The sequence below is a fragment of the Leucoraja erinacea genome, chromosome 3 (genome assembly GCF_028641065.1).
Source record: "Leucoraja erinacea ecotype New England chromosome 3, Leri_hhj_1, whole genome shotgun sequence".
In the NCBI taxonomy this organism is placed as follows: Eukaryota; Metazoa; Chordata; class Chondrichthyes; order Rajiformes; family Rajidae; genus Leucoraja; species Leucoraja erinaceus.
In genome coordinates this window covers 38,733,437-38,755,383 of record NC_073379.1, presented here as the reverse complement: position 1 = coordinate 38,755,383, position 21,947 = coordinate 38,733,437, and the positions used below count along the sequence as shown (strand labels likewise).

Here is a 21,947-nt window from a genome sequence, read left to right as displayed (position 1 = left end):
TTCTGGCCTGGCAGAATTTTCAGACTATTGAATATCATTGTGAATATACAACGGTCCAATTCTAAGTTTCTTTTTTTTAAGATGTTACATCAAGAGTCAAAAGTCAAGACTGTTTTATTGTCTTATGTCCCAGAAACTCGCCGCAACACATCAGAATACGTAAACAGAATTTGTTATACATAGCAGAATAACAAATTTTCTATGAAGCCAGTGTGTTTAACGTAGGTCCCCAATATTTTTAAAGGGAGCACAGGATGTGAGTGCCTTGGTGAGTCTGATGCCGAGCCATTAGACTCTCAGAACAATGGGATACAGGATTAACTACTGTGCATTTCATCAGCATAATAATATAATAATATCATAATAATATAATGGCGGTTATTTACTGAGGTGCAACAGATTAATCAATAATCGACTGATGGCACATTGCACCTTTTCAGTGCAAGGCAAGGATTAATAACATGCACACAGTATATCCCCACCCAAAGAATCTCACACTCGGTGGGAAACTAGGCACTAACCATGAATGCCAGAGGGCAGGAATGTATGTTAGCATGATGCACACAGCAGTTGTCTTCATTTGCATCCTTCCAATTCAGTGGGCACTCCTTCTCCTCACAAAATATCTTTGCTTCGCCAGCATCTCTGTGTGAGGCAAAATGAAAAGCTCCAGTTAATCACAGAAGACAGGAAGTTATTTTTCCAAAATTTCATTTTGACAATTAAATTTAAAATCTTGATTAAAAGCTTGCAATATGGAAAAGTGGACTTTCAACTGAATGCTGTTAGCCCCATACAGTCACATTTTCAAATGATTTCTAGTAAGGCGTTTTAATGCCTAGTTGTGGAAGTCCTAAGTTTCCAAGGATCAGTGTCCAGCACGCAGGCATGTATCTCAGTAAAGCATACGGTCAACTTCCCACACACTTTCTAATATTGTGTTAAGCACTTATAGATGTGTATCCAATGGTAAAGCATGCAATCAGCTCCCCTCACACTCTTAAATACTCAGTTAAGCACTTATAGACACGTATGCCATGTTAAAACAATCAGCTCCTCTCACATTCCCCACAGCATGGATTTATGAAGGGGAAATCATGCTTGACTAATCTCTGGAATTTTCTGAGGATGTAACAAGTAGAATGGATAAGGGAGAACCCAGTGGATATGGTGTATCTGGACTTTCAAAAAGCCTTTGACAAGCACCCACACAAGAGATTAGTGTGCAAAATTAGAGCACATGGTATTGGGGGTAAGGTATTGACATGGATTGAGAACTGGTTGTTAGACAGGATGCGAAGAGTAGGAATTAACGGGTCCTTTTCAGAATGGCAGGCAGTGACTAGTGGGGTGCCGCAAGGCTCAGTGCTGGGACCCCAGTTATTTACAATATGCATTAACAATTTAGACGAGGGAATTAATTGTAACATCTGCAAGTTTGTGGATCACACAAAGTTGGGTGGCAATGTGAGCTGTGAGGAGGATGCTATGAGGCTGCAGGGTGACTTGGATAGAGTGGGCAGATGCATGGCAGATGCAGTATAATGTGGATAAATGTGAGGTTATCCACTTTGGTGGCAAGAACAGGAAGGCATATTATTATCTGAAAGGTGTCAGATTTGAAAAAGGAGAGGTACAATAAGACCTGGGTGTGCTTGTACATTAGTCACTGAATGTAAGCATGCAGGTACAGCAGGCAGTGAAGAAAGCTAATGCATGTTGGCCTTCATTGCGAGAGGATTTGATTTTGGAGCAAGGAGGTCGTACTGCAATTGTACAGGGCCCTGGTGAGAAAGCACCTGGAGTATTGTGTGCAATTTTGGTCTCTTAATTTGAGGAAGGGCATTATTGCTTTTGAGGGAGTGCAGCGTAGGTTCTCCTGGTTAATTCCAGGATGGCGGGACTGACATATGATGAAAGAATGGGTCAACTGGGCTTGTATTCACTGAAATTTAGTAGGATGAGAGGGAATCTTAAAGAAATATAGAAAATTCTTAAAGGATTAGACAGGTTAGATGCTGGAAACATGTTCCCGATGTGAGAGTTCAGAACCAGAGGTCACAGTTTAAGGATAAGGGGTATGCCATTTGGATTGAGATGAGGGGAAATCTTTTCACCCAGAGAGTTGTGAATCTGTGTAATTCTCTGCCACAGAAGGCACTGGATGTTTTCAAGAGAGAGTTAGATTTAGCTCTTAGTGCTAAAGGAATCAAGAGATATGGGGAAAAAGCAGGAATGGGGTACTGATTTTAGATGATCTGCCATGATCACATTGAATGGCGGTGCTGGCTCGAAAGGCCGAATGGTCTGCTCCTGCATCTATTTTTCTATGTTTGTCAACCTCAGCGAAGGCAATGGTTATCCTAAGGCAATGGTTTTTCTCCACCAACCCGACTCTCAAACATAGAGCCCATGCAGTCAATACATGAACCACTGTACACCCTGACTCTCAGACATGACATTAGCGCGCCACAACCAGCTTGACAGAAAGTGGTGAGTTGTTCCTCCTGTAATCCCAGAGGGCAACAGATGAAAGCCAGCTGGTTTGATAGTCCGGCCCATTCACATTCTCTTTCCTGCCTGGCTCGCAACTTGAGCTGTGGGATCCCGCAAACACATCAATCAATGTCGACACACATAGAAGCGTCAGGAATGTGTCACCCACCCGTATGAGAGAATACCACTCTCCACCGCCCAGCGGTAAAAACGATCATTCACTGTCACCGCGTAGGTCACGCTGAATTCTTCACCACTCAGCACCCTCTCTGAAGGTCTCTGTACCCAAGCCATCTCCAGACCTACGGCAGAAAGACGAGAACTAGCTAATGATGTCAAGGGTTGATACATGTTAAATAAACAACTTCAAAATTCACTGAAGGACATCCTGCAGTTCGAAAAAGCCTTACAGAGCATTTAGGCAGTGCAGTGGTGCAACGGTAGAGTTACTGCCTTCTTCACTAGAGAGCCGGGTTTGATCCTGACAACGGGTGATGCCTGTATGTACACTCTCCCTGTGACTACATGGGTTTTCTCCGGGTGCTCAGGTTTCCTCCCACACTCCAAAGACGTACATTGACATACAAAGCAAATTGGCTTTGGTAAAGTTGTAAATTGTTCCTATTGTGGAGGTTAGTGTGAGGTTGGCGTGGACTCGGCTTGGCTGAAGGGCCTGTTTCCGGGCTGTATCTCTGAAGTATTAAGTCTCAAGTCTTAAGCCTTAAGGGCCTGTCCCACTTGGCGTGTCATTTACGCGACATAATTCACGTCGTGACGTGCACGTGATGCGCGCATGGTGTGTGGTGACGTAGACAGTGACGCGTGGTCGCGTGCGGCGCCCCAGGATTTTGAGATGTACAAAATCTTTGCGCACCATCTGCGTGACGCATTAATGACGCCCAAGTGGGACGGGCTCTTCAGAATGGCCCAAATCAATTCTCAGCCGATCGTTTTGAAGTTTGTAGGTTAGACGAATAAGAGGAGATTTTATCAAAACTTCCAAAGTTCTCAAAGCCATGACAGGTTGGGTGTAGGAAGGGAGATCCCCCGTGCCTGAGGGCTTCAGGATCAGGGGGTCACAGAATGAGGGAAAGGCCATTTAGGATGGAGATACCGAGACATGTCTTCAAACTCTGGTCAATGAACTTTAGGAATTCTCAAATATGGAACCCGTTCTTGACATTATTACAAGATTCAAGGTTGATGCAGTCAATGCAGGGAACTTTGTGCTGAGCAGGAAGATTGATGTTTTGCACAAAAAAGGCTGGAGAAACTCACTTCTGATCCAGCAATTAGTGATTGAGCGAAGGCAGATCGTGAGATAATAGTGGCCGAAACACCTTCTTTATTGTGATGGGGGAGGGGGTGCAGATGCTGGGACAAAAAGGGAAAAAGGAGGAGGAGCAAAAAGCTGGGGTAATCTGGAGAGAATACAGCAGGGGGGTGTTTCTGCTAGTCCCGCAGAGTTACTCCAGCTTTTTGTTTCTTTCTTCACCAGATTATTTTCAGTTTTGGCAGTCCCGCATCTGTTCTTTGAATTGTTCTGGATTAGTGTCTATCTCAGCTTGTTCACAGCCCAGTTGACTAGTCTCAAAGAGAACAGATTAATTGGAGGAAATTTAGTACATTCTGTCCTGGCCATGTGAGGAGGAGTGGGTTTATACTCTGGGAGTTAATTTGAATGCAACGTTTTCTCTCCTCTCATTCATTTTATTTCTTCCACGGAGGTTATTCTCGAAACTCATCGCCCACCCCAAAACTTGGTCTCACCGATTTTTTTCCCTTTGACATCTAGAGCTGATTAAAAGTGCAATTTTAGATGAGGTTTATAAAGAGAGACTGCCAAATGAAATCTGTAACCGTTGCACCTGGAGGATTCAAACTTGGATTGGGTATCCTTGAACGGAGTCGACAAAGGAGGTGCAGCACAAGTACGTTGCCTGTGGGTCTGAGCCTCAAGGGAAAGTGCCCATTGAAGGGGTACCTACACAGAGGGAAGGGCCAAGTGTATTATCACCAAGGCAGATGTTACCTTGAAAACAGGCAAGAGCGAAGAATCCACAGTTGCTGGAGAAAAACAAAATGCCCACAAATAGATGAGAAACAAAAGATTTTGGAGGCAACATTTATTTGAGCATTACCAAGAAAGAGAATGATCATTAAACCCTCTTGTGGCGAAACTGAGGATTACTTTTTGTCCAGCCCACATTTTGACACAAAGCTTAATCCAGAGACTGTTCCAGAGGAGCGAAGTTTAAAGGGAATATGTGTGACAGAGCATTGTTGCGGGTAAGGTAGAGTGCCTGGTGTTGCCTCATTTATGGGTGAGGAGGCAGATACCCCCGTTCCAATTAAGTGGCTATGGATAGGCATGAATATGCAGGGATGGCCTGGTGTGGAACGCCTCAGGCGTGGGAAGATGAGATTTATTTGCATCATGTTTGGCACAACCATTGTGGGTCGAAGGACCTACTTCTGATGTAAATTAGTGTTTGAGATCAGGGGTTCCAAATCGTGAGTCCCGTTTAGTGGCAACTTTCATAGCACATAACAATGCTGTTTTCATTTATGAACTGCAATGATGAACAGTATACCAGAACCAAACACAGTCAGTCAGTCAATAAAAAAAATATGTACGTCCAGAATCAACAAATGGAGAGAAGGAATGGGTGGTGTTTCTGCTAGTCCCGCAGAGTTACTCCAGCTTTTTGTTTCTTTCTTCACCAGATTATTTTCAGTTTTGGCAGTCCCGCATCTGTTCTTTGAATTGTTCTGGATTAGTGTCTATCTCAGCTTGTTCACAGCCCAGTTGACTAGTCTCAAAGAGAACAGATTAATTGGAGGAAATTTAGTACATTCTGTCCTGGCCATGTGAGGAGGAGTGGGTTTATACTCTGGGAGTTAATTCGAATGCAACGTTTTCTCTCCTCTTATTCATTTTATTTCTTCCACCAGTTTATTCTTCCCTCATCGTCACCACCAAAACTTCTCATTCCATCCCATTTTTTTCCCTTTCACTTTCCCTGTAGCTGATTAAAAGTGCCACTTTTAATTTCTGTGGTTTATAACCAATAGACTGCCAAATGAGATCTGTAACCCTGGCAAAAGGAGGATTCAAACTTCGGATTGGTATCCTTGGGTTTTACACAAAGGATTGCAGCACCTTGTACGTTACCTGTGGGTCTGAGCCCCTGGGGATTGTAACTCATTGATTATTACCTACACACAGGAATTGCCAAGTGTATTATCAACCAAGGCAGATGTTACCTTGAAAACAGATGCAAGAAGAAGAATCCACAGTTGCTGGAGAAAAACAAAATGCCCACGAATAGATGAGAAACAAAAGATTTTACACTGCAACATTTATTTGAGCATTACCAAGAAAGAGAATGATCATTAAACCCTCTCCCCTCCAGCCCACATTTTGACACAAAGCTTAATCCAGAGACTGTTCCAGAGAAGCAAAGTTTAAAGGAAATATGTGTGACCATTTATTTTTACACAAAAGGTAGTGAGTGCCTGGAACGTGTTGCCAGGGGTATTGGTGGAGGCATATACGATAGTTGCAATTAAGTGGCTATGGATAGATCAGATTCAGATTCAGATTCAATTTTAATTGTCATTGTCAGTGTACAGTACAAAGACAACGAAATGTATTTAGCATCTCCCTGGAAGAGCGACATAGCAAATGACTTGAATAAATAATAATAAGTGTAATAGATGCATGAATATGCAGGGAATGGCAGGACATGGATCATGTGCAGGCATTTGAGATGAGTTTATCTTGGCATCATGTTTGGCACAACCATTGTGGGTCGAAGGACCTGCTCCTATGCTGTAGTTTCAATGTTCTATATCAGGGGTTCCCAAACGTTTTCGTCCCGTTTACCCGTGGCAACTTTAATAGCACATAACAATGCTGTTTCACTCATTTATGAACAACTAATGATGAACAGATACCGGTATACCAGAACCAAACACAGTCAGTCAATGAAAAAAAATATGTACGTCCAGAATCAACAAATTTATCCTCTGAGTAGGTGACATTTACCCCCTGGGGGTAAACCTACCCCAGGTTGGGAACTCATGTTCTATATAGAGGCTAACAGACAAGCAGCCGATGGTGTGGAAGGTGAGTACAAGCGTCACTGATCTACACTCATCTCTTTGTCTTTGGTTTGTTGTCCCTCAATCTTGTATACTCTCCACAGACCATTATTTAACCCATGTGTAACAACAATGCCAAGAATAACTCATCAGAGTCATCAACCTTTAACCAAAAGAAACAAGATCTGGGGTTTAAATTACAATTAATTCATTTTGTGTTTTTATTGTGAGTAGTTGTACAGCCTAATTGTTATTACAATCTGAATATTACATTTGGTAAAATATTTGATTTGCCTCGAAATGAAATGCTAAAATTTGCATCAAAATTCGTCATCAGAATCATTCGATGGACAGAATATTAAATAATTAGCACTGTTCCTAAAAATATGTAATTGCCTCACTGACTCTTAATGTGTAAAACCATCATAAACAGTCTATTATTTAACTCATGTGCATCAACAATGCCAGGGATAACATAAACCTTTCACCAAGAGAATCAACATCAAGGTGTAATTTAATGTTCTGTCTAATTATTATAATATTTTACTTGTAAAATATATTGTTTAATTTGAATTGAAAATCTCAATTTTTATCACCAATGCAGAATCATTCCATGTAAATAATATTTAAAAAATTGCACTAAAGCTAAAATACTGAGCATTCAGAAGGCACACAAAAGCTCCCTGCAACAGACTGTTTGTCAGGTAGCAACAACCCACATTCAAAACATCCCTGATTTTTTCACTTATCAATGCACCAATGAATAATAAATCAACAGGTTACAGTGCAGTAAACAAAGAGCAGGCAACAGTGTAGGGCTTAGGAACCTTGAAAGGCGCAGGGGGCATTATGTGGTTGGGAGTAAAACTGAACAAACAAATCTTAGGAATCACAATTTTTTTTTGGTTTAGTTTGAGATTATTGTCACGTGTACCGAGGTACAGTGGAATGCTTTTTGTCATGTTCTAATCAGTCAGTGGGAAGACTGTCCATGATTACAACCGAGCCATACACAGTGTACAGGTACATGACAAAGGGGAAGGTGATGAGCAACAAAACCAGGGAGATTATGCTGAAAATCTTTATAAAACTCCAGTTAGGGCACTACTTGGATATTCTGTCTAATTCCACTAAAGGGGGTTTAGGGAGGATGTGACCATCCTGGAAAGGATGCAGGAAATATTCCAAAGAATGATGGGGGGGTTTCAACTTCAAGGTTAGTCTGGGGGAGTTGAGGCTGTTTTCGCCAAAGGGGAAAAGAATGAGAGATTTGAGAGAGTTGTGCAAGAGCATGATGGGTTCGGGCAGGGTAAATAGATGAAATATTTCTCTATTAGCGCATATTCATCTGCCAGGGACAGGTTGTAAAATGTTGGACAAGTGATACACAGAGGATAAGTAGAAATGCTTTTAATGTGAAGAATAGTTTCAATCTGCTTGTCAGGGAGGTGGAAAGAGAAAAACTTAGAAAGGAGCAGTGGGAACATGGAAGTTCGCCAATGACACCATCATTGTTGGACGAATTACAGAGTCAGAGTATAGAAGTGAGATCGATCGACTGACCAAATGGTGCCAACACAATAACCTGGCTCACAATATCAGTAAGACCAAGGAACTGATTGTGGACATTGGAAGAGGATGGATGAGGACCCACAATCCTGTTTATATCAACGAGGTGGAGAGAGTCAAAAACTTCAAATTCCTGGGCATGCAAATTTCCGAAGATCTTTCCTGGACCCAGCATGCTGATGCAATTATGAAGAAAGCACATCAACGCCTCTACTTCCTGAGAAGATTACGGGGATTTGGTATGGCAGAGAGGATTCTCTTGAACTGCTACAGTTGTACAGTAGTGAATATATTAACTGGTTACATCATGGCTTGGTTCGGCAGCTTGAATGCCAAGGAGCGAAGACGATAGCAAAAGGTTGTGAACACTGCCCAGTCCATCACTGGCTCTGACCTCCTCACCGTCTAAGGGATTTATAGGAGTCGCTGCCTCAAAAAGGCAGCCAGCATCATCAGAGGCCCACACCAACTTGGCCACACACTCATTTCACCACTGCCAACGAGAAAATACAAGAGCCTGAAAACTGTAACATTCAGGTTTAGGAACAGCTTCTTCCCTACAGCCATCGGGCTATTAAACACTACAACCTCAAATAAGCTCTGAACTATTTTTGTGTGTACGTATGTGTGCATGTGGATATCTATCTATATATATATATATATATATATATATATATATATATATAGATAGTTGGTCTATCTATATACATGTATATATATATATATATATATATATATATATATAATCTATATATAGATCTATATATATCTATATCTATATATAGATATGGCTCCTGGTATACATATATATATATATACATACCAGGAGCCAGCAGAGATCTGATGGGCCGAATGACCTTCTATGCATATCCTAGAGATACATCTAATATTATCATTTTTCGGCCGGTCTCGTTTTTAAGCCATTTTCTGAATATAATGAGGAGGGAATTAAAAGAAACGTCGATCAGTGGCCGTTCCGGAAACATTGCCCTTGAAGGCTACAAGTTGAACGGCAGAGTCGGCAGCAGGTTCATTGAGGAACTTTTGAAGGGCTTTGGGGAGTGGGCAGCGGGGGCAAACGGGCCGGGTTTAACAGAAGAACCAACAGGTGAGCAATGGGGCGAATGGCCTCTTTTAACGCTGTACCATTCTGTTGAATTGCCGACAGTGATGAAAATAAAATGGAAACTCACCCTGGCAATTTATCATGTTGTACTCATGCGGGTTTTCCAAAGGCCAGCAGTCGTAGTCGGTGTTGTCCAAATCATGCCATCCTCGGGTACTTGTCGTTCCGATGGCCTTGAGGGAGATCGCGAAAGAGAGAGAGAAAAGGGAAGCTGAAACAATCTGGTTATAAATGTCTCTTCTTCCAATGGCAGTCCCCGGCGAAAGGGAACGGCACTAAACTCCGTACTTTACTAACCTCTGTCTGAAATCTATTCTAGTTGTTGCTCAGCTGAAAGTTTTATAATCGTATGATATTTCGATTACTTTTGCAAACGAAATACATGTATTTCCTAACTTTTTAATGGCAGTCTATATACACGGGTACATTTAATTTACACACACTGGGTTCATTTATTGAAAAAAAAACATATTTTGATGCAGAGCCTTGGAATTCTGCAGAGGGCATATAACGTTGAATTTTGCTTTAATGAATGAATACCTACCAGCAGATAGGAAATAACGAAATAAGACAATCTATCCGACTTCGATGCTGGCATAACTCTCCGCAGCGCTGTGTAAAGCCACTTGAATCCAGTTATCGGTGATGGACAGTTTGCATTTAAAAATAAAACAACATATAAACCTGCGATTGCTTTGACCGTGCGATGCAGCTCAGCCCGGCTCGGAGGAGCATGCGTCGAAGTCGGGAACAGAGATTGGGAAGGGGGCGAGAGAGAGAGAGAGATAGAGAGATAGGCAGTGTACCATGGTAGATCCATGGACCAGTGTAGATCCACGGAACATTGTAGATCAATCGATAATTGCCTTTTCAGTTCCTCTGCACCCCGGCACTTGGATCACGAGATCCAACCATTTCTCCCACACTCTCCTTCGAAGAGGCAACCCAAAGTCTGTTAGTGTGCGGTTCATCAGATGTGAAGTTCGTTTAAAATTCAGCCAGAGAGGGGAGATGGGTGTCCACTAAGCACAGATCATGGCAGATACGGGCTTCACTGGACTATACAGGTTTCTCACCAAAACCACGTGGATTGGGGAAAATGTTGGGAGAGTTTGGTTGGACTTCCAAACCATTTTCTACAGTCATCGTGGGCTGGATAATAATATACCAAATCACAGCTCCTCTCAGGAGCAGGATAGTAGGACCCCCCTCCCCTTAATCATATTTCAACTTGTTATTGGGATCTAATCATTAATGGCAAAACCAATGTTTATTGCCTATCCTTCATTACCCTGGAGAAAATGGCAGTGAGCCGAATTATTCAACCGCTGCCGCCCTTCAAATGGGAGCACTCCAGGATTTAGTCCCAGCGCAAACAAAGGGACAGGGAGATATTTCCAAGTTAGGAAGCCGAGTGATGTGGAGAGAACTTCTAAGTCATGCTATTGTCATGCACCTGCTAAAGGTTTCCTTCTTGGTGGTAGAGGTGTGGGTTTGGGAGGTGCAGTTGAAGTGACATGGACACGTAACTAGTAACATATATTACTCTTCGTATTGTTATCCATCTTGTTACTAATACTACTTTTTACTCACTTGAGTTTTACTTTCTACTGCACATCTTTTCTTTAATCTTCTGCCCCCCCCCCCCCCCTCCCCCCCCCTTGGTGGATCAACATGTGAGTTGCTCACTACAGCATACCTTGCCTCTAACTTAACTTTGTCAGCACATAACTTATATAGGTGGTTGACGTAAGTTTCTTCTCAATGTTAACTTGTTAGATGTGGGTGCTGGGGGACTTGGCAATAGTAACACAACTGAATCCCAAGCATAGGGAGATGGTGAGGTAGATGGTCATGAACTGGCACATGTGTGGAATGAATATTCCTTGCCTGAAAGCTGTCCAGGTCTTGGAGAGGTGAAGCTCAACAGACTTGGTACTGGAGTTGGGCGTTTTAATGCCAGCATGTGGAGATGGGGGCTCCGCCAGAGCCCAGCCTGTGAAAGCGGTGCAGAACAACAGACATCCAAACCATGTCATCTCTGGGTGTCCGCTCTACCCAGGGGCGGAAAACCCGGGGGGAGGGGGCAGAGGGGACACGTCCCCCCCCATGTTTTGAGAGGTGGGGACATCCCCCCAAGTCTTTGTGATCCCGATTTTAAAATCGCCGTTTTAGCGCTGGATTGGGCCTCCGAAGCCTCGCGCGTGTGTGTGAGCGTACGCATGCGCGCGTGACCGCCCAAAAATTGTGTCCCCCGTCCCCTCCATGTTTTGATAGCGAGTTCCGCTCTAGGCTCTACCACCCACCAAATGGAGATTGGAGCCTGGCAGACATTGATGCAGAGATAACAACCTGGCTGCTCAACACCTGGCTTGAGATCTAACTGTTCCTTTGGTTAATGCTTCATTGTCAAGCAGAAGAAGCCGCTTGTAATTGGAATTGAACATAGTGCAACTCTCAGCGAACATCTCCCACTTCGACTGTGTGATGAAGGAAGGTCATGGATGAAGCAGCTGAGGATGGTTAGGTCCCGCGACACTGCCCTGTGGAACCGCTGCGGCTATGTGCTGAGGCTGAGCTCATTTATCACCAACAAGGACAACCACTCTGGTAGCAGATAATGGAGCACGTGTCAACTTTTACACAAACACAGCAAAAGTATCAATGCAGTGCCTCTGTTGTTGACCCTACACGACGAGGCTTAAACACCAAAACGTGAAGTTACCGCTGCTCTGCGGATAAGCCAGCAATACTGAAGGAGCTCTGAAACACATCCAGGTCCAATATACATAATAGAAACAAGGAACCGCAGAGGCTGGTTTACCACGGAAAGATACAAAGTGCTGGAGTAACTCAGTGGGTCGACAGTATCTCTGGAGAACTTGGAGAGGCATCGTTTCGGGTCGCGACCCTTCTTCGGACTGATTGCAGATGTGAGATGAAAACCACTCTTCTAACTTCTTTTATTCCGCCCCTGCAAATCAGCCAGAAGAAGGGTCCTGTGCCAAGACATTGTCTATCCATGTTCACCAGTGATGCTGCCTGAACATCTGAGTTACTCTAGCATTTTGTGTCTTCCCACGTAGTTCTCCACTTGATCTGTGATCGGATTGAAGCTCCGCACTGCCATCTACTGGAGATGAGGTAAAGCAACATAAGAATTTCAGGCAGCATCTCCCCCGTTGTGTTAAACCAGCATTTTCAGTTCCCTGTGTCAACCTTAGAAGTCTCACAAAATAGTTTGTGCTGCTGTGCAAGGTCATAGAATCATAGTTATACAGCGTGGAAACATGCCTTTCAGCTCAACATAACCGTGCTGACCAAGTTGTCTGTCTGCACCAGTCCCGTTTGCCTGCTTTTGACCCATATTCCTCTAAATCATTCCTATCCATGTATCTAACAAATTGTATTTTAAACATTGTACTTGTGCCCACCTCCACCACTTACTCAGGCAACATATTCCATATTAGGACTGACCGGGCACTGCCTGGCCCATCACAGGGATGGCATGGTGGGGGTCTCATTGAAACATTAGATTAGATTCCTTTATTGTTATTCAGACCTTTCGGTCTGAACGAAATTTCGTTTCCCTGCAGTCATACATATAATAAAAAATGACAAAAACACACAATCAACACAAATTTAACATCCACCACAGTGAGTTCACCAAACACCTCCTCACTGTGATGGAAGGCAAAATCTTAAAGTCTCTGTCTCTTCCCTCTTTGTTCTCCCTCTGTGCCGAGGCGATCCAGGCTCCAGATGTTGTGACATATTAGATTGTTAAGGGCTTGGTCACGCTAGAGGCAGGAAACATGTTCCCGATGTTGGGGGAGTCCAGAACCAGGGGCCACAGTTTAAGAATAAGGAGTAAGCCATTTAGAACGGAGACGAGGAAACACTTTTTCTCACAGAGAGTGGTGAGTCTGTGGAATTCTCTGCCTCAGAGGGCGGTGGAGGCAGGTTCTCTGGATGCTTTCAAGAGAGAGCTAGATAGGGCTCTTAAAAATAGCGGAGTCAGGGGATATGGGGAGAAGGCAGGAACGGGGTACTGATTGTGGATGATCAGCCACGATCACATTGAATGGCGGTGCTGGCTTGAAGGGCCAAATGGTCTACTCCTGCACCTATTGTCTATCGTCTATTGTCTATTGTCTATTGTGGTGCAGCGGTATAATTGCTGCCTCACAGCGCAAGTGACACGGGTTCAATCCTGACTACAGGTGTTGTCTGTATGGAGTTTGTACGTTCTCCCTTTGATGACGTGGGTTTCTCTGGAAGCTCCAGTTTCTCCAATGCTCCACTTTTATATTCCAGTCGTGTGTGTTTGTAGTTGTGGCTTCAGTAAATTCAGTTAATCTTCGTCTCATCTGTCCACAAGACCTTTTTCCAGAACTGTGGTTGCTCTTTTAAGTTCTTCTTTGGAAATTGTCACCTGGCCATCCTATTTTTGCGGCTAACTAGTGGTTTGCATCTTGCAGTTTAGCCTCTGTATTTCTGTTCATGAAGTCTTCTGCGGACAGTAGTCATTGACAAATCCACACCTGACTCCTGAAGAGTATTTCTGATCTGTCAGGCAGGTGTTTGTATTTTTCTTTATTATAGAGAGAATTCTTCTGTCATCAGCGGTGGAGGTCTTCCTTGGCCTGCCAGTCCCTTTGCGATAAGTAAGCTCACCAGTTCTCTCTTTCTTCTTAATGATATTCCAAACAGTTGATTTTAGTAAAGGGCCTGTCCCACTTGCGTGCGGTTGCGTGCGATCGGCATGACAGGCCGAAAGTGGCGGTCGCACGAACATCACGCAACCTTCACGCATCTACATGCGTCACACAGCGCGTGACGTCATTTACGCATATAAAGGGGGTTGCTGGCTACTATTCCATGATCATCATGAAAGAGATACAGATTGCATTGCTACAACAGAAAAAGAAGGGCCACAACCCGCAACGTCACCTATTCCTTTTCTCCAGAGATGCTGTCTGACCCACTGAGTTACTCCAGCTTTTTGTGTCTATCTTCATTTAAAACCAGCATCTGCAGTTCCTTACTACACATAGAGATGAGATGGATGAACAGTTAATCAATTTTTGATGATGTTTGCTTAGGGTGAAACAATGCTGAGGATGACCTGTCTAGCTCTTTGTTCTTTTTTCCGTGTTTATACATTCATCATTCCAAATCAGTCATTGAGTTTAGGATTTCCGTGGAGGGAATACATGCATCTTGGACCTCCAGCTTTTTAAAAAGTTTGAAACTGGCAGTTCCTTGCTGAAGTACTGGTAATAGCTAGCAAGATCTATCTTACATGTTAAAATGTTCATAACTCTACTTAAGTGTGTTGAGATAGGTGCTGAAGCTATCATTGCTGAACAGGCCCTCACTCCTTGGCAAGAAACGCGATGAGTGTGATGAGGATCAAATATCCTATAGCGAGCAAGATAGACCACTCTTTCTAAATGCAATTGAGATGTTATGAAATCGTTTTGTCCAATAGCACACTGTAGGAAACTGACATTCAGACTTCACTGGACTAGTTTAAAACAAAAACAACTAAACTGCGACCAAGCCTGAACATTGCACACAAAGTCTTGTAAAACTAGGCCGCCAGAACATTTTACCCAGGATGAAAATGTTCTACAGAAGAGGGCATAGTTTTAAGGTGAAAGAAGCAAGGTTTAACGGAGGTGTGCAGGGCAAGTTACATAGAGGGTGGTGGGTGCCTAGAACTCACTGCCAGGGGTGGTGGTGAAGGCAAGTACAATAGTGGGATTTAAGAGCCTATGGAAATGCAGGGAATGGAGGGATATGAATTATGTGCAGAAAGACAACAGTTTGTCATGGCATTCAAGTCCAGCACAGACATTGTGGACCAAAGGGCGTGTTCCTGTGCTGTACACTTCGATGGTGGACACAAAATGCTGGAGTAACTCAGCGGGGAGTGGGCGGGACAAAGATAGAATGTAGTCGGAGACAGTAAGACTGGTGGGAGAACTGGGAAGGGGAGGGGATAGAGAGGGGAAGCAAGGGCTATTTGAAGTTAGAGAAGTCAATGTTCTACATGTTTACTATTTATTGATGTGTAAAAATTAAAGCTTCAATCTTGTCTGTTGCCAAGGTTACAGCTATTTTGGGGCAACTGAAAATAATCCCAGGTCCGTGTGGGCAGGTCACCATTCCCTCTGTCACCCAGCATGCTTGAGACTTTCCTTTTTCCGAGGTCACATAAAATGAATTGAACTTCGGCATACAGTTCAATCTCAAAGTTTGCTGTAAAAATCGTGGTTTACTTCAGGAAGTAATTTTTCAGATTAAAAAAATCTCTCATGCGTCAGCAGTGAAGTGCCACGATGTGAAACGGAAAATATCACGAATTGCTCACACAGTTGGCAGTTAACGTTTAACCCAGTTAGCTGCCAACGTTTAACCCAGTTCACACAGTTGCGTTTAACCCAAACATTCTTAAAAACTGATAGATTTCAATGTTAATTACACCCATTAATGTTTGCAGGAAGATGGTGCTGACACATAAAGCTGTATGAATCCAGTTTAATTTCAGCTTCAATGACCTGTAGTCTCATTCCTATATGAATTATGCGCATGGCAGATCTTTAAAAGTATTTTCCATTCTGTTCACTCACTCATTTCATTTACCACCTATTTGCTCACCAGTGATTCAGTAGTCCATGTTCTTTATATACACTGGCACCAACCCTCGTCTCATTCTCCACTACATTGATGCCTGAATCTGGACCACCTCCTGCATTTGAGCAGAACTTGTTGAAATAATCAACTTCACCACCAACCTCCGCCGTGTACTCAAATTCACTTGGACTATAGGGGCTGAGCCACTTGGGCGACCTAATCTGCGAGTTTAGAAGAGTGTCTTTGACCTTCAAACTCGCAGCATGGTCGACACGTGGTCCTAGGAGGTCCTATGAGGTCGTTGGAACTCTCTTTCATGCTCGATGGAAGTTCCCAGATGCTCATGGCCTCAGCTAGGTTGCAGAACATTTTCAGCACGTTGAAAACATTTTCTCGAGTAAAATATGGTGTGTATGGTTCTTTTTAACTCGTAGTGCAATGGAGTGGGGTCGCTATTTATTTACAGGCAGTCAAGGGCAGCTGTAGACAATCTCGAAACCACAAGCTGGATCGATCAAACTGCGAGCTGCATCGACCGACCGCACACACACACGCGCGCGCGCACACACACACACACACACACACACACAACACACACACACACACTCTCACACACACACTCACACACACACACACACACACACACCCGTAATGAAGGGGAAAGCCAGGGACAGCGGAGGAGCGCTGTCTGCGTGATGAAGAGGAAGGTAAACGGCTGCCACAGAGTACGGTGAGTGGGGAAGAGAAGCGCGAGAGAAGGGGAGAAAGGAGGGCGAGAAGTTGGTAGGAGAGAAGGGGAGAGAAGGGGGAGAGAAGGGGGAGAGAAGGGGGAGAGAAGGGGAGAGACGGACAGAGAAGGACAGAGAGGGAGAGAGAAAGGGAGAGAAAGGGAGAGAGGGTGAGAGAAGGGGGGGGGAGAAGGAGTGGAGACACTTTTTTTAATTAAAAAAAATATATATTTTTATTAGAAGCTATGTACAGTCGTATAAACCATGGCATATAATATAATACATTTTGTGTACAACTTCTTGTTTTAAATTTAACAATAGAGAAATAACAGAAGCAAGAAAAAGAGAAAAGAAAAGAGTAAGGTAAGTAGTGATGTGTGAGCCTCAGGAGTTAACAATTGCTAATTTGTGGAAGGATAGAGAGAAATAACCCATAAAGATGTAAAAAGAAAAAGAAAACAAGAAAGGAAACACAGAAAAAAAAACTAAAAGGGAAAAAAAAGAACAGAAATAAAGGAATATACCTACTTCCTACCTTTCCACACCCCTCACACAGTTCTGAAACGGTTAATTTCCAGAGTTATGTTGCACCATATTATATTTGTAATAAATCGATGAAAGGAGACCATATCTTTAATGATTGTTCTGATTTTCCTGCTAGGACGAATCTCATATCTTCGAGATGTAGCATTTCAGACATGCTTGTGGTCCACATTTTAAGCGTTGGAGTGGGTGCATTTTTCCAAAATTTGAGTGTTAGTTTTTTTGCTGTTATCAAACCATAGTTAAGGAAACAATTTTGAAATGAAGTTAGCTCAGAGCAGGCTTCCATTGTTCCGAAAATAATCATTTCTGTGTTAGAATTTTATTTTAAATAGTTTTGTAAAGATTTCAAAAATTTATTTCCCCACGATTATTTATTGCACCACGAGATGCAAGAGACGAAGGAGTGTGCTATAGTTGTTTCTTGAGATAAACATTTATCACAGATGGGGGAAACATTTGGAAACATTTTATTCAGTTTGGTTTTCGAGTAATATAGTCTATGTAAAATTTTAAATTGATTTAAGATATGTCTTCCATTAATCGAGTATTTATGTACATATAGCAGGTATTTATCCCATCTGTCTTTAGAAATTTTTATAGATAATTCTTATTCCCATTCTCTTCTTATTGCATCTGACGATGGTATTTCTATATTTCTATACAGGAGTGGAGACACTTTTAAGAAGTATAATAAAGATTTAGCGGGCATTTTACCTACCGGTCGGTTTTCCTGGGTCCTGAAACTCCAATGAGCCATCCAAAATCAAGCCGGTCAGCGAAGGAGATTGGCTACGGCTGCCCTTGACTGCCTGTGAGTAAATAGCGACTTCACTCCACTGCACCACGAGTTAAAAAGAACCATGCCGACCAAATTTTCCGCGACCTAGCTGAGGCCACGAGTATTCGGGAACTTCCCTCGAGCATGAAGGAGAGTTCCAGCAACCTCATAGGACCTCCTAGGACCACGTGTCGATCATGCTGCGAGTTTGAAGGTCGAAGACACTCTTCTAAACTCGCAGATTAGGTCACCCAAGTGGAACAGCCTATGTACTGTACACTGTGGCAACTGTTTACCTTCCTCTTCATCGTGCAGTGTTCCTCCGCTTTCCCTGGCCCCGCCTGTTTGTGTGTGTGTGTGTGTGTGTGTGCGTGTGCGTTTGCGTTTGCGTTTGCGTGTGCGTGTGCGTGTGCGTGTGCGTGTGCGTGTGCGTGTGCGTGTGCGTGTGCGTGTGCGTGTGCGTGTGTGTGTGTGTGTGTGTGGTCGGTCGATGCAGCTTGCGGTTCGGTCGATCCAGCTCGTAGTTTCAACGTGGCCGGTCGATCCAGCTCGAGGCTTTCCAGGCGAGTGCCCTTGAGCTTGAAGGTCGAGGACACTCTTCTGGACTCACGGATTAGGTCGCCCAAGTGGGACAGCTCCTTATCTCTGACATCTCTCTTCCTTTTGTACTGTACACTGTGGCAACTGTTTACCTTAAAAAAGCGGTGTTCCTCTCTTTAACCAGTCTCTGGCCCAGTCCACTGTCCCACCCTGTCTGAAGTCCTCCACCATAGTCCCCTTGCCCAAAAAAACCAACATCTCCAGCCTCAACGACTATCGGCCAGTCGCACTCACACCAGTGGTGATGAAGTGTTTTGAAAAACTGGTCCGGGGTCATATCACATCACTTCTGCCCCGAAGCTTTGACCCCCACCAGTTTGCGTACAGAGCAAATAGATCTACAGAGGACGCTGTAGCCACAGCTCTCCATGCTGCACTGTCTCACCTGGAGCAGCGGGGGAGCTACGTGCGGATGCTCTTTGTGGACTACAGCTCTGCTTTTAATACCATCCTTCCCCACAAACTGGTGGACAAACTGGGGGACTTGGGACTTCCACACTCCACCTGTATGTGGATAAATAGCTTCCTGTCGGGTCGCAGCCAGAGAGTCAGAGTGGGCCATCATACATCCACGGCCCTCAGCCTCAGTACCGGCTCTCCACAGGGCTGCGTACTGAGCCCCCTGCTCTACACCATCTACACACATGACTGCACCCCCGCCCACCACAGCAACACCATTGTCAAATTTGCAGATGACACTACGGTGGTGGGACTCATCTCCGGGGGGGACGAGTACGCCTACCGGGATGAGGTGGAGCAGCTGACAGTGTGGTGTGAAGAAAATAACCTGCTCCTCAACACCTTAAAGACAAAGGAAGTAATAATAGACTTCAGGAAGAACAAAACGGACATGGTACCATTGACTATCAGAGGGGACTGTGTAGAGAGGGTGGCGGATTTCCGCTTCCTGGGAATCCATATTGAGGAGGACCTGACGTGGAGCGTGAACACCACTGCGCTGCTGAAAAAGGTCCAGCAGAGACTGCACTTCCTGAGGGTGCTCAGGAAGAGTAACATCACTCAGAGACTGCTGCTGTCCTTTTATCGGTGCTCCATTGAGAGCATACTAACATACTGTGTATGCGTGTGGTACACCAGCTGCACAGCGGCTCAGAGGAAAGCGCTCCAGAGGGCCATTAACAACGCCCAGAGGATTGTCGGCTGCCCTCTCCTTACCTTGGAGGACTTACACAGTTCCCGCTGCACCAAAAAATCCCAGAATATCATAAAGGACATTTCCCACCCCGGACACTCCCTGTTTGAACTGTTGCCGTCAGGCAGACGGTACAGATCTACGAGGACAAGGACAAATAGACTAAAAAACAGTTTTTACCCCACTGCTATAAAAACACTAAATGTAGCCGCCAAGGAACGCAGGGGCGATACAGACTAAGGGACTGTGGTAACTGAAATCGACAGAAGGATGGAGGGTTGGGTGTGTATGCGTGCTTTGTCCGTGATATTTATTTAGTTGTTTATCTTTAATATTTTACCTTGTATGTATCATTAGCTTTTAGAAATGTTTGAATGCTGCACTGACTGGCTGACATTTTAAATTTCGTTGTACATGGTTCATGTTACAATGACAATAAAGAAACTATTCTATTCTATTTTCTCGATCTCTCTGTTTCCCTCACAAGGACAGGTTATTTACAAATTCACACCTCCTCCCACCCCTGCATCTTGCAAAGATGCCACCCCCTACTAATTTCTCTGTCTCCACTGCATCTGCTCCTAAGATGAGGCTTTCCACTTTAGGCCAACTGAGATGTCCTCTTAGTTTAGTAAACATAGATTCCCCCCACTGTATAGATGGGTCCCTCACCCATGAACTCCTCCAGGTCCTGTAGCTTTGCTGTTGCTCCCCCTCCATCCATGAGGAACAAGGATAGTCCCCTGATCCTTACCATTTACACCATTATACTATGTATCTAACACTCTATTCCCCAACATTTCTACCACCTTCAACATGACCTCACCACCAGTCACATCTTCGCATTCTTACTCCTTTCCACTCTCCCTGGAGACCACTCGTTCCACAACTCTTTGTCTCACTCATCCCTTTGCACCCAAACCACCCGCTCCCCGGCTACTTTAACACCTGTCCTACACCCCCTTTCTCAAATCCATCCAGGGACCCCAGCAGCCCCACCAGGTGAAACTGAGATTCGCATTCACCTTGTCAAAACTCAGCTACTGCATTTGGTGCTTCTGATGTGGCCTCATTTATCTTGGCCAGACCAGGTGCATAGGTGCCATTTTTCCTGAAGATGCACTCAGTTTCCCTAGATCTGCTGGATCGTCCGGTTGCTAACCACTTAAACAAGTTTCTGCTTGCTCTAATGCTTCAAAAGCACTGGCCACTGTTTTGCCTGTAGTTTCAGAGACTGACCTTTGGTTGTCAGGCAAATTAATTTATTCTGCCGATCCCTTTCAATGACTGGAATTTGACCTGCATGTGGCTTGGCCGCTGATCATGTAATGCAAACAAGATATGCGCAGTGGAACAAGACCCGAATGATTCTGCATTAATTTCCTTTATTACGAAGGTGAGGCACGGTGGAATTGAACGAATTTAGATTTAGAGGAAAGGAGAGCGAGCTGCAAAATCCAAAACACGAGTAAGACGTACAAGCAAGATGTACAACTATATTGCATTGCAAGATTTATAACCATCAGTGAAATGTTTGGCTGTGTTCCACTCTGCAGTGACCGATCTCTGTGCTCATGAAACGAAGGCGAACGTCCAGGTCATGTTCAGGGCAAACTTAGGAGATAATAAATGCAGGGACTTTTATATGAAAACAAAGTTTTTACAGGTTCAAATGCTTTGATTTATTTAGATTTAAAATCCATTAGAGTGAAGAAGCGAGGGAGAGGGAATTTTGACTGATGTGTCAACAAACATCCGATTAGGAAAGCAGCGCATTCATTGTCCGGAAGTGGGCGGGACACCATGAAAATGGACACACCAGTCTTCTTCTTCTTGCGTGTGGCGTGTAGGACAACTTGTTCTATTTGATCTGATTTGATTGTCTATGCCAGGTTGGTTGCATTCATTGAAAGAGGGCGGACAGCCTAAAAACATAGCGCAGAGAAAATTAAGTGCTATTGAAACACGGAGGTTAGGGTGTCGTCATCTCAGAATTTGCCCTGCCACTCCTTGAAATTGTTCCAATCCACTGCAAACCTTCTGTTGCATTGAAATGGCACAACCCAAGTCAATATGAACTCAGTTTTAATGAATACTAGACCAAGTGCAGACCCGTTGGGTCGGTTCCCCCAACGTGCGGTTGTGTGGGGGGGGGGGGGGGAGGCGGCATGCAGCGTCACACTCTTATTATCCCCCATCCCC

General features: G+C 44.0%; 1 protein-coding gene across 1 annotated transcript in view; it reads right to left on the bottom strand.

Moving 5' to 3' along the window:
- Nucleotides 1-10,266, bottom strand: part of LOC129695485 (atrial natriuretic peptide receptor 1) — a 41,525-nt gene extending 31,259 nt beyond the window's left edge. The window contains exons 1-4 of the mRNA XM_055632461.1: nt 9,843-10,266; nt 9,366-9,471; nt 2,666-2,798; nt 522-645 (exon numbers count right to left, since the gene is read on the bottom strand). Of these exons, the coding sequence (XP_055488436.1) occupies nt 522-645; nt 2,666-2,798; nt 9,366-9,471; nt 9,843-10,118 (639 nt within the window). The 5' untranslated portion in view covers nt 10,119-10,266. The remainder of the gene's footprint in view (nt 1-521; nt 646-2,665; nt 2,799-9,365; nt 9,472-9,842) is intronic.
- Between the last annotated feature and the right edge of the window lie 11,681 nt (nt 10,267-21,947).